The sequence below is a fragment of the Schistocerca americana genome, chromosome 5 (genome assembly GCF_021461395.2).
Source record: "Schistocerca americana isolate TAMUIC-IGC-003095 chromosome 5, iqSchAmer2.1, whole genome shotgun sequence".
NCBI lineage: Eukaryota > Metazoa > Arthropoda > Insecta > Orthoptera > Acrididae > Schistocerca > Schistocerca americana.
The window spans coordinates 221,953,795-221,967,517 of record NC_060123.1 but is presented as its reverse complement, the minus strand read 5'-3'; the positions used below and the strand labels follow the sequence as shown (position 1 = coordinate 221,967,517).

At 39.5% G+C, this 13,723-nt stretch overlaps 1 protein-coding gene across 1 annotated transcript in view; it reads right to left on the bottom strand.

The window, feature by feature from the left end:
- LOC124616276 (nucleoredoxin-like protein 2) overlaps positions 1–13,723 on the bottom strand; it is a 67,075-nt gene that overhangs the window by 50,578 nt on the left and 2,774 nt on the right. Inside the window, 2 exon segments of the mRNA XM_047144579.1 lie at positions 6,248–6,348; positions 6,428–6,588. Of these exon segments, the coding sequence (XP_047000535.1) occupies positions 6,248–6,348; positions 6,428–6,588 (262 nt within the window).

The window sequence follows — 13,723 nt, the reverse complement described above, 5'->3', positions numbered from 1 at the left end:
TTTTTTCGAGCCGTAGATAATAAATAGTTTATGTTCTGTGGCAAAGTGTCATAATCGCAGTTAAAAATAAGTGAATGTGTTATTAAGAAATTTTAAATCATTTTTGCACACATTTTGAATTATATCTTTGTCTGATAGTCGTTCTAATTTCCGTTTCCTCTGCAACTGATTCATATCTTGCACCACACAGGTCCACTGAAGAACAGGATACTAGTACCCGCGTAAGCAAAAAGTTTGTGGTTTAATTTCTGTTTTTACCTGGGACATGTTAGAAAAAGTTGTTTTATCATCAGATATTTTGTGAAGTTCGTTATGGTAAAGTTTTCACTCTTGTAAATGCTTGGAAGTGATGATTCTTTAATCTACTATTGTCTGGTGTCCTTTAATACTAATGTTGTCCACATTTAATGATTTTTATGCGCCAACATGGCTTGCAACTTCTTAATAGGCGCCGTATATAGGCTGTTGTGTTTTACTGTTAAGAGATTTTTAAGTAATTCACTGATCTTGGTAAGGACGTTAAAAGTATTAATTTCATTGCAGACTTGTACGTTTATTGTCTTAATTGTTGTATTTTTGATGGTTGAAGAACATTTTAATAAACGCAAAAGGTTTTCTATATCCTGACAGGGCGTCCCTTTCCCGAAGTCTTATTCAGTTCATATATGGGGAAGTGCACAAGCTGGCTACTTAAAAAGAATATTCACAATTCAGAAAAGGGCAGTGAGATGGATTGCAAAAATACCACGAAAACAGACCTGTAGGCAAGCTTTTGTACACTATAATGTTATGACAGTGTATTCACTGTACATATACCAAAGCATAACGGCGGTAAGGTCAAGCGATAAACACCTCCTAAATAAAGATGTACACAAACACAGTACAAGAGAAAATGAAAATTACTACATGATAAACAGAAATCTAAAATTGTCTATGACTGCCCCTGAAGAAGCAGGCAAAAGGTTTTTTAATAAACTCCCCAAAATCATTAAAAAAGAAACGGACCTAAAATGTTTTAAAAATCACTGTATCTCACAGAGAAATGTACCTGTATACAGTTTGAGTGAATACTAAGTGGTGTTTAAATATGTTATATCGTTACTGAAATGTACCTTTAAAAATTATCATTTCTGTATGTTGTTTGGATTTGTGTGCATATACAATGTGAAACATGTAATACCTTTGTATGCTTATAGAGTATTTCTGTTTAATTATTTGTTTCATTTATATATAATGAAATCAAGTTTGATGTTAATAGCCTATTGTACGACACACCCAAACCTCTCAGCTGGATTTTCAGCTGGAGTCCACGGGCAAAGAATAAATAAAAATGAATAAATAAATAAAAAAGTTTCCTTAAGACAGCAGAAGAAGTAGTACTGCACATTTTTGACATGTTTTTTTGCATTTCCGGAAATCATTTTTTTTATGTTACGTAGGTCTTGAAACGATTATGTTGTGTATTTTTCGCATTTGCTTGAAAATTTCGCAATACTTATACTGTACACGAGTGTAATAGTCGTTTTCTGCCCTGTAGGATGTTTTGAAAAGCGACCTGGCCCTAAACTAGTCATCGAGTGAATAAAAAATGTGAAATTTGCAACTCTGTACTAGTTTTTCATTGTACTGATTAACAGAAGTTGCTGACCCACAGCTGTTTCACCATGGTGGAAGTACGCACGTTAGGCATATTTGAAATGCTTACTGCGGGTATATAGGGCGTGAAGTGTATATGGTTCAAATGGCTCTGAGCACTATGGGACTCAACTGCTGTGGTCATAAGTCCCCTAGAACTTAGAACTACTTAAACCTAACTAACCTATGGACATCACACACATTCATGCCCGAGGCAGGATTCGAACCTGCGACCGTAGCGGTCGTGCGGTTCCAGACTGTAGCGCCTTTAACCGCTCGGCCACTTCGGCCGGCTGAAGTGTATAGTGATGTGTACCGATGACTGAAGTGTTATTGTCAACTGTTTACCGTCTAATTAGCTTATAATACCTTAAGGAAATGCCTAATAATGGAAAGAAAAAGTGTCACTTTTCGGATGACTACGCAAAAGAGTGATCTTCCGTCAAAAAAATGGTTCAAATGGCTCTGAGCACTATGGGACTCAATTGCTGTGGTCATAAGTCCCCTAGAACTTAGAACTACTTAAACCTAACTAACCTAAGGACATCACACACATCCATGCCCAAGGCAGGATTCGAACCTGCGACCGGAGCGGTTGTGCGGTTCCAGACTGTAGCGCCTTTAACCGCACGGCCACTTCGGCCGGCGATCTTCCGTCAAGAAAGGATGTACGTATCAGGAAGCGTTGTGTGAGATTTGTAGCTCCTTCATCTCTTTAACACACGGGGGTAAGACAGATGTGAGGCATCACATTTCTACGAAGAATCATGCAAATAGATTCGCGGTAGCAAGAGCATTCATGATTAAAGAAGATACCCAGGAAGAATTGCTTGTTGCTGCTGGAGAAATAACAACAGCTTATGAAGATGTCAAGCATAATCCTTCAGTTCTCTTGACTTTACTGTAAAACTGAAAGCTGCAATGTATCCTGAATCCAAAGTCGCCGCAAAGCAGTCTACAGCCAGGACCAAAGCTACTACGGCAATTGTTAAAAATATTATCGCAACACATTCCGTAACCGATTGCATAAAACAATTGCAAGAAGTTTCATTTTACGGCATAGGACCGACTTTTCGAAGCACAAGGTTGAGAAGATCTCTCGTTTAGTTGTTCAGTACTGTACTGAAACTGACGGAATCCAACAGAAGATGTTGAAGTTTGATTCGCTGAATAACGAATTATTGGACACAAGAGCTAAGTTTTGTCTAGACCCTTTAACACAACTGCGAATTCCGTAAGACACATTAATCGCTTTGTATGTAGACAGTATCAATATCAATTTCGGAGGGCTTCATCGACGCGGCCAGCGGAATGTGTTTAGCCAAATTAAAAAGAGCTAGGAAAAATTGTAGAAGGAATTGCATACCCTGCCCATATTCTCCCCAAAAATATAACAAGCGCTGCTGGAGTCTTAACTGTCGACTTTGTAATAATCGTCATGAAAATATGTAATTACTTTTCAATATATACAGGGTTGTCCATTGATCGTGACCGGGCCAAATATCTTACGAAATAAGCATCAAACGAAAAGACTACAAAGAACGAAACTTGTCTAGCTTGAAGGGGGAAACCAGATTGCGCTGTGGTTGACCCGCTAGATGGCGCTGCCATAGGTCAAACGGATATCAACTGCGTTTTTTAAAATAGAAACCCCCATTTTTATTACATATTCGTGTAGTACGTAAAGAAATATGAACGTTTTAGATGGACCACTTTTTTCGCTTTGTGATAGATGGCGCTGTAATAGTCACAAACGTATGGCTCACAATTTTAGACGAGCAGTTGGTAACAAGTAGGTTTTTAAAATTAAAATACAGAACGTAGGTACGTTTGAACATTTTATTTCGGTTGTTCCAATGTGATACATGTACCTTTGTGAACTTATCATTTCTGAGAACGCATGCTGTTACAGCGTGATTACCTGTAAATACCACATTAATGTAATAAATGCTCAAAATGATGTCCGTCAACCTCAATGCATTCGGTAATACGTGTAACGAGATTCCTCTCAACAGCGAGTAGTTCGCCTTCCCTAATGTTCGCACATGCATTGACAACGCGCTGACGCATATTGTCAGGCGTTGTCGGTGGATCACGATGGCAAATATCCTTCAACTTCCCCAGAGAAAGAAACCCGGGGACGTCAGATCCAGTGAACCTGCGGGCCATGGTATGGTCACTCGACGACCAATCCACCTGTCACGAATTATGCTGTTCAATACCGCTTCAACCGCACGCGAGCTATGTGCCGGACATCCATCATGTTGGAAGTACATCACCATTCTGTCATGTAGTGAAACATCTTGTAGTAACATCGGTAGAATATTACGTAGGAAATCAGCATACATTCCACCATTTAGATTGCCATCGATAAAATGTGGGCCAATTATCCTTCCTCCCATAATGCCGCAACGTACATTAACCCACCAAGGTCGCTGATGTTCCACTTGTCGCAGCCATCGTGGATTTTCCGTTGCCCAATAGTGCTGTTGGTGAATGACGCTTCGTCGCGAAATAGAACGCGTGCAAAAAATCTGTCATTATCCCGTAATTTCTCTTGTGCCCAGTGGCAGAACTGTACACGACGTTCAAAGTCGTCGCCATGAAATTCCTGGTGCATAGAAAATTGGTACGGGTGCAATCGATGTTGATGTAGCATTCTCAACACCGACGTTTTTGAGATTCCCGATTCTCGCGCAATTTGTCTGCTTCTGATGTGTGGATTAGCCGCGACAAGAGCTAAAACACTTACTTGGGCATCATCATTTGTTGCAGGTCATGGGTGACGTTTCACAAGTGGCTGAACACTTCCTGTTTCCTTAAATAACGTAACTATCCGGCGAACGGTCTGGACATTTGGATGATGTCGTCCAGGATACCGAGCTGCATACATAGCACACGCCCGTTGGGCATTTTGATCACAATAGTAGCCATACATCAACAAGATATCGACCTGTTCCGCAGTTGGTAAACGGTCCATTTAAACACGGGTAATGTATCACGAAACAAATACCGTCCGCACTGGCGCAATGTTACGTGATACCACGTACTTATACGTTTGTGACTATTACAGCGCCATCTATCACAAAGCGAAAAAAGTGGTCCAACTAAAACACTCATATTTCTTTACCTACTATACGAATATGTAATAAAAATGGGGGTTCCTATTTAAAAAACGCAGTTGATATCCGTTTGACCTATGGCAGCGCCATCTAGCGGGCAAACCATAGCGCCATCCGGTTTCCCCCATCAAGCTAGACGAGTTTCGTTCTTTGTAGTTTTTCGTTTGATGCTTATTTCGTGAGATATTTGGCTCGGTAACTATCAATGGACCACCCTGTATACGGTAAGGACAGAGCCTGAAAGAGTTCTGCTTGTACATTAATATCAATCATCAGACTCTTCTCACTCGATAACTAGGTGGTTGTCGTTAATGTCCGCAGTTGAGAGAATTCTTAAGCTTTGGATTCCGTTAAAAGAATTTTTTGACGCAGAAGACAGGCCACGTAAAATAATTTCAGATTTTTGCAGTAGTCCGCTGAGTGAAATTTAGTTCATGTTTCTGGAGTCAAACTTTGCTCTGCTCGAAAAAAATATAAAAAGTGTCGAAAAGAAATAAACTCTTGATAATTGAAACATATTAATCGACACTCAAAGATGTCTGAATGAAAGGAAGACTGCCGGTTTCATTTGCATGCAAACCAAAATGAATTTGATCTAATCAAAGAATAAGAACCCTAAGCAAGAAATAATTAATTTGATTTAGAAATCTCAGGATGAAACAATTGCTTTCAATACTATAGCATTTGATTACCTAGAGAAATGGGCTATTTCTGTTAATAATTAGCATATATTTGATTGGATGGTGCTATCTGAAGCCCCAGACTGGGTGATGATTGAAAACACCATTATACGCCTGACTAAAAATGATGTGAATATTTCAGGCGACAGTTGTTATCAGGAATATATATGTGTGTGGAACTTTTTAGAAACTAAACGTGATTCGGAAGAATGGAAGTCTAAACTGTCTGTGGAAGAAAAATGGATTTTCTTTCTTAAGGAAACCGAAAATCCTGAACGCAGATACCAACTGCTAAAATTATGTGAATATTTGTTTTCTATTCCCGCACATAACGTCACTGTGAAAAGAGTATTTTCGCTGACATTGGACTAGAGGGCTGACGAAAGAACTTGACTGCTGCCGGGAAGTGTGGAATCAGTGTTATACTGCCAGTTCAACTACAAGCTGACTTACATAGAGTTTTATAAATACGTAAATAGGAAAAAAGACTTGCTGAAAAAAGTGAAATATTCCGAAAAATATGGTGTAGCAACTACTTCTGCCACAACATGTTCCATGTAATGTGTTCTAAATAAAAAGTAATTATATTAAATAAATTTTTATTGCTTTTCTATACCCCCATCTCAGTGTCCCGACGAGGTCCAAGTTAGATATGGCAATCCTACTGAAAGCTGCCTCCTTGCTCTTATTTGAATGGTATCCGAAACCTTGAAGCTTGCAAATCTTACTTCTAAGACCACAAATATAAAATGTAATAGTATCAGCAAAGGTACACACGGTCTTACGTCGTCATCGTATTTCACAGCATACCAATGACCATGGCTCTCAGAGAAGTGTTGCAACATTTCAGATTCACTGTTATCTGCTGATATGTAAACTACCTGGATAGGCAGCTCAAAATTCATTGCTTCCTGTAGATTGTTAAGATACATTACTGAAGCTCTTCAGCACAGAGAATAAAAATACGTACACCCTCAGACTGGTACTCACTTCGTGCACAGCTCTCAGTTTTTCAACGAACAATATAGAATATGGACACCAAGCCGCTGCAAAGTAAAGGAGAATGAGTTTAGTCCCTTGTAAAATTTCTTCCACAGGAATTGATGCACCATTTTTGTCTATCAGAAATTTTCCAGACAACAAATTCATAGCTTTGATTCATATAATAATAGTAGTGACTGTGCGGCGTAGCAGAGTACAAGGTCAAATGAACAAGTAAATAAGAGCACAACTCTGCGTGAAATTGAGGAGAAAACTGAGGCAGGCACATTTCATTATCTTTGACACGTGTCAGTGAAGTTCAGTAGAGCTGAATAATTACTCTTTGGTATCTTTTCGTTACTTGCACGTAGTGAGCCTCTATCACATGTTTTATTGCACATTTAGTTATCTTCCACATTTTTTCGAGACTATATCTGCTACCTAGAAAACCTTACAGTGCCGAATTTCTATAAAAATATATATTTGACGTGGATTTGTAATTATTCCAGCAGGGAGAAGTATGCAGGATTTGAAATCAGTAATTACGTGCATCCATATGTCCAGCTTTCATTGGATGTAGAATTACAATTACATGAACGTAAGCGTAAAATCTACGTCATAAAAATTATCGGATGTCTTACTAAACCAGCGAAAGCACGCAAATAATCTAGTTCTATCTGAATTAACTGATTTTAACCCTCGATTACTAAACCGGGTTAGCTGAAGAATGGAATACAACTCGTTATCTTTGACCAGTGACGTCATATTCAGTTACAGATATTAGTTTCTTTATTTTTGAGACGTCATTATTCAAAGCCGACGGGTTCTATCCCATTCTTCAGTATTCCCCTGAGACCCCGTAAAATGTACAATTGCAGATGGTATGAATTCGCGGTTCCCGTCAATCCCGTATTGCCAGTATTGTGTGTAAAACAGGACATTTTGTTCTTATTTTGTATGTGACAAGCCATTGGAGACCATATAATCGTAATTAACTAGTGCATAAACTATAAATTATGACATCCTTTTCCGCGCGGTCTAGGGATTGCGCGGCTCCTCCCGCCGGAGGTTCGAGTCCTCCCTCGGGCATGGGTGTGTATGTCGTTCTTCGCATAAGTCAGTTTAAGTGGTGTGTAAGTCTAGGAACCGATGACCTCAGCAGTTTGGTCCTTTAAGAATTAACACACATGTCATCTTTTGAATAAACCTGGAGTAGTAAAAGTTACGATGGTTTAGTAACAATGTAACATTTTCCCCCGTTTAGTGTTCTAAAGTTAATACACTTTTGAACTATGGTACAAGGGGACCACAGCTACTTGTCATCATCGATTTCCTCGAAATTAGTGGCTTATGCAGGGCTTGACGGAAGTAAAAGTGACAGGAGCAAGGGCTTTAGATAGCATATTTTTTAAAAACAGCATTTTTGGTGCGTCTGTCGGGAGAGGCATCTGCCTTTTATGTCAACCTAGCAGCTCGGTAGCGCTTGGCGTAAAGCTAAGCGTATGGAGTACAAGTCCGCAGGGTGTGAGATCGATTACCTATGCGGGAACTTTATTTTACTTTCAGTTTTTACGTCACTTCAAATAAGTCGAAATAATGCTCTGTATATCACATTTACTAATATTTCAGAAAAGGTACGAAAAGGAAAGGCAAAGGAAAATTTGGAAACGCAAATAAATTTCCAGGAAGGGATTATTACACGAGAACTTCGAACATAAAATCAGATACGTTTATTAATTTACAGTTGATGATTTACGCCTACTGCGGTGGTATTCATCGTAAAAGCAGGGGGAGAAGTAATTGTCTCGACATCTGACACATACAATAAACGCTGCACTTTTACAATTATATGGTTGTTCACTTCTGTAGAAAACATACTTGGTTTACATTTATAAGAAGTTCCCTCTCACTGCACAGTTCGGCAGCTAACCATGGATAACCCGTTGTTTGCCAAATATTGGCCAGGATTGTGGATGATAAACAATAGGACGTATTTTGATGCATTCTTCTCGGCGTGTGATTTTTTTCCCCTTCTCGATGGGCCGATCGTACCTGCACTGGGAATCTAGTGCTGACAGCTGCGGAAGGTCAAAATGAAACTAACAGAATACGGAGTCCTGTACGCTTTAATTACAACCCCTTCTTGGAATGTTATTTGCAGAGTCCTTTTACGCGCTTTAAGTACTATCCTTTCTTCGAAATTTATTTGCAATCGCAAATTTTCATTTACCTTTTATTTTCATGCCTTTCATAAAAATATTAATAAATGCAGCATATTGAACACCATTTCGGCTAATTTGCAGCGTAAGTATTGTAAAAATTGAAAGTAAAAGAAAAAAGTTTCCTTATAGGTTTTCGTCCGCACAATGTTCGGATTAGCATTTTGTACTCTTTGTACTACGCCAAGCGCTGCCTGTCAACTACATTAACGTAGGCCACTCATAAATGGCTTTTGCCTCATCCAACCCGTATCAACAATACTATGTCTTCGAAATGGCTGGTCACCTGGAGTTCACACTACGGTAACTTTCATTTATGACCAAGCTCAGCATAAGAAGTCCGTTCAAAAAATTACGGAACATTCGCAATCGTGCCAATGGTGTGTTGGAGCGAAATGCGGGTGCCATCCTTGCACATGCCTGTGTTTAATGTGCAACTCCCGGTAGTTTCATTGTTGTATGTCTGTTAGTTATTGTTCAGTGCTGTATTGAGTGGAACGTTGTGTCGCATAGTTTGCTAATTTCGAGATGCAGAGTTACGGGAACAATGCGCCTGCATTAAATTTTGCGTGAAACCCAAGAAAACCTTTACAGAGACACACCGAATCATGCAGGAAGCCTACGTTGATGAGTACTTAAGGGGATACGGAATCACCTATCCCCGCAATGTTAATATATGCCTACTATAGGGAACATTTTCTCACAAACTACTGGAGACAGAGAGGTAAAAATTTTACTGTATGTGCATTCATATGTTACAACAATACTGAAACAACAGTTTATTGTCAAAGTATTTTCTTACAGAGATATTGTACATTTATTTTTAAGTAAATTTTTTCCATCGCTTTTTACTAGACTATCACCCCTAAGTCTTTTGTAAATCAAGTAATTAAAAAATCGTTGTTTCAGTATGTAATAGGGACCTATGTCACTACGTCATAAAAATTTCAGACTTCTAGGTTGACCAGTACCTGAGATAATGTTCCTAGATGAAGTAAAAAGTAAACTTACGGGAAACGGAGAAAGAAGATTAAAACATTCCTGATCCGTAGCTAATACCCCCTTCACAGTCTTCATAATCATCTTCAAGTCTTCTTTTGGCACCCCTCTGCACCTGTCTTGCTTTTTTCACTAATGTCTTGATTATATTATCAGCATGCCTTAGTCTGTGCTGATCTAAAAAGAACATAGCACGTACCGTACGGGAACCAACACACATACCCAACTTTTGAAGGACCTGGCATTTAGTTATATTTCCAAGATTGAAGGTTGCCACAGCATCATACACACCAAAATGTAGTGTATTAATTCCGACAAACACTGTTTTTGGGAGACGATGCCATATCACACTATTCAAGCACTCGTTGGGGTTCTGCGTTTTTCCGTGAAGACATTTCATCAGAAGACTTCTGTCAGCCAGATCTCTGAAAATGGGCTTTATTTCTGCCATGATGGCTGATGGTAGACTGTGGTGGTGAATGTATTTCTCTCCTGTTGTTAGTCCCCTATTGTATTTACACCAGCTGTTTTCACCTTTGGGGCACAAACCATGTTGTGGATGCTCATCCGTGGATGCGGTGTGGAAATATAAAGCCCATATAGCTCTCCTCATTTCTTCAAGATTGCCTGTATTTTGCCTGATTGCAAGGCCATAGCAGTTCTGAATGTGGTCTATTATGGAATCAGTCAATCTTCCTCTGCCATCCAAGGTTTTCCCATCATCTAGTTTTTTCCCTTTCATAACTGATTTTAACCTTCTCAGCCTGGCACCCATTCTCTTCTGCACATGTCCTATACATTCAAGTTTGCTTATATTTACACTGTTCCCATATGGTTTGCTTTCCAAAACTTCTTTGAATGCTTTAGAGTCACCATCTCCCAGATATTTGACATAGCGAACATTATACCACTGTGAAGAGCGATGAAAAATTTTCTTCACCCCAGCAACCTCCATGCCACCACTACAACCATAATAATTAGCAATACAGTCATCACTGTGTTCATTTTTCAGCCTGCCTGTGCACCTACAGTATTTAGACATTATTGCAACATCAATAACCTTGCCAGTATCAACACTAGTTGCTGTTACAACACCATTGTTGGAGGTGTGGCCCCTTTTCTGCCACGTGCCATCAAACGCCACTGTGAGGTCACGACTGCCGTCATTTTCTTCTACTGCTTCTTCCACAGCAACCTGCATTGACTTCTGTGCTACATCTTCAACTGCAGATCCTAGTACATAATTGTAAGCTTCAAACTTTGAAGGTGCACTTGGAAGATTTAGAACACCACATAGCATATCACCAGCTGCTTTGCCCTTACCAATTGCTCGCAATCCATAAACTAACCTAATATTTACACTATAAAGTTCAGTTTTCTTGTATCCATTATTTACAGTTACTGAAACCGAACTTGGAAACTTACAGCTGTATTTACAAACACTGCATATTAAATTAAACTGGGCAGCCAGGCCAACATGGGATTCTACTTTCAGAGAAACGTTTCCATGACATTTTTTGCAGCACAAACTGTTTTCAAGAGCTTCACACAATATATTCGTATCAATGAGTTCAAAAACTTCATTCCCTCTACCAAGTAAATTATATTTCTCTTCCAAATCTCTTAGTTTTTTATGAGAAGCACTGTTTTCATTTGGTGTAAGTTCGTTCGGCAAATCAGTAATAAGTGGATTCACATTTTCCAACAGTGATGATGATGAACTGCTTTGCTTTGCTAATGAATCATTATTTCTTTTCTTTTGCCAGTTCACACGCTTTTTAAATACTTTTGCTTTAGCTCTAGGCATTTTCACTGCGAAAAATGAAGCACTAAATACGAAATAACTCAACAACTACTACTTTCTTATATCACACTGTTTACAAAACAGTCCCGCCACAAAGTCAAAGAGTAACTTGAGGAAACCAGAGAGAAACATTTTCGGGCAACTAGTGTATAAATAGTCGCTGGAAACCGGGATATTTGAATTCATGTCACTTTAAAGGTACTGCCAAAAAGTTCATGGTCAGCCACGAGAGACGTGTATAACTAAAGCGCAATACCCGATCTCACAAATATATAAAAATAAAATAGTTATAATTGTAGTAGAGCTATGTATGATACGTCATTTTAAAGAGGAAACATGGCAGAATATAATACGCCAATAAAAAAAAATTCGATTTTTTAACCCAAAATCCGATTCCGTATCCCCTTAAGCCGTATTCGATACTACGAATGGTTCATACGGTTTAAAAATGGCTGGACGGAAGTTAAAGATGATCCTCGTTCGGGACGCCCTCCAGCGTCTACCGATGACACTCATGTCAGGCATGTCAACGAAATTGTGCGTGCCAATCGAAGATTGACTATCAAGAGATTGCAGGAGAATGCAATATTTCGGCTGGATCATGTCATGAAAATCTGACACAGCGTCTTGCAATGAATCGTGTTGCCGCCGAGTTCGTCCCACGGCTCGTGAGTCAAGATCAGAAAGATCTTCGCCTCGCAATCTGTGAAGAGCGGGCCGGCCGGTGTCACAGAGCGGTTCTAGGCGCTTCAGTCTGGAACCGCGCAGGTTCGAATCCTGCCTCGGGCATGGATATGTATGATGTCCCTGGGTTAGGTAGGTTTAAGTAGTTCTAAGTTCTAGGGGACTGATATCCTCAGATGTTAAGTCCCAGAGTGCCCAGAGCCAATTGAACCATTTTGTGAAGAGCATTTGGATCGTGCAAATGAGGACGAGATGTTTCTTAAGAAAATCATAACTGATGATGAGACGTGGGCTTACCGTTTTCTTGTTGAGACCTAGAATCAATCTTCACAATAGATGGGGGAAGGTTCTCCAAGATCAAAAAAAGCTGGTCAGGTCAGGCTAGATGTCAAAGCCATGCTGATAGTTTTCTTTGAATTTGAAGGATTAGTTCATCATGAATTCGTGCCACAGGTACAACGTGTTAATCGATGGTACTAACAGGACGTGTTGCGACGCCTGCGAAAAAATGTGAGAAGGAAACGGCCTGAAATGTGGCGAGACAATTCATGGCTCCTACATCACGATTAACACATCCAACACATTCATCCCTGTCGGTAAATGACTATTGCACAAAAAACGAGGTCACTGTGCTGCCTTGTCCTCCGTACTCTCCAAACCTGGCCCCTGAGGACTTTTTTTTTATTCCCAAAGTTGAAAATCCTATTGAAAGGATGAAGATTTGCAACGACAGACGAGATAAATGAAAATTCGCAGACGGCGCTTCGCGCGTTCCAGCCAGAGGAGCACTAAGACTGCTTCCGGAAGTAGAAACGGCGTTCGGAGAGTTGTATCAATTGTGAGGAGAGTATTTCGGAGGACACCTTACACAATAAGTAAAAGGTAAGCGCAGAAAAATTTTGTGAACAAACTTCAGGAATTTTTCAAACAGACCTCGCGTACCTTAAATTTTGACGTAATAGGTGTTGAGTAGGCGCGGTCCGCGGTTAATAACGTTAATTCAGATGTATTTGAAAAGAACGTATACAATTATTGTGAAATACATGTTTTCAATATCTTGACAGCTGTGAACACACACCTTAAGATTAACATACAGGGTTTGTTGGTGGCCAACCTCTTCTATTCGACTGATGAATTTCTTAGCTGAGCCAGTTGACTTTTGACTGTTGGGCCTTCATGGCCTGTTCGGACGGAGTTTAATTTAGTTTAGATTTTATTAACTACGCAACATTACATAATGCGATCTAATATCTGACTTACATCATCAGCGCAGTAACACAATCTGTTTGAGTAGTTTTTGTGTTAAACTTCTTTACAATGTTGTTTTTGTTGCAGTCCTCAGTCCAAAGACTGGTCTGATGCACTTCCCCATGCAAGTCTATTCTACGAAGCAAACGGATTTTCTTGCTATTGCCAGTTTGCATTTTACATCCTCTCTTCTCCACAAATGGGCTGTTATTTTGCTAGACAAGTAGCAAGACCCATCTATCAATTATAGTGTCTTATTTCCTAACAAAATTCCTTCAGCATTCAGTAAGTTCTGTTACCCTTGTTCTAGTATTGTTGATATTCATTTTTAAGAGGGCTAGTATGCAAATA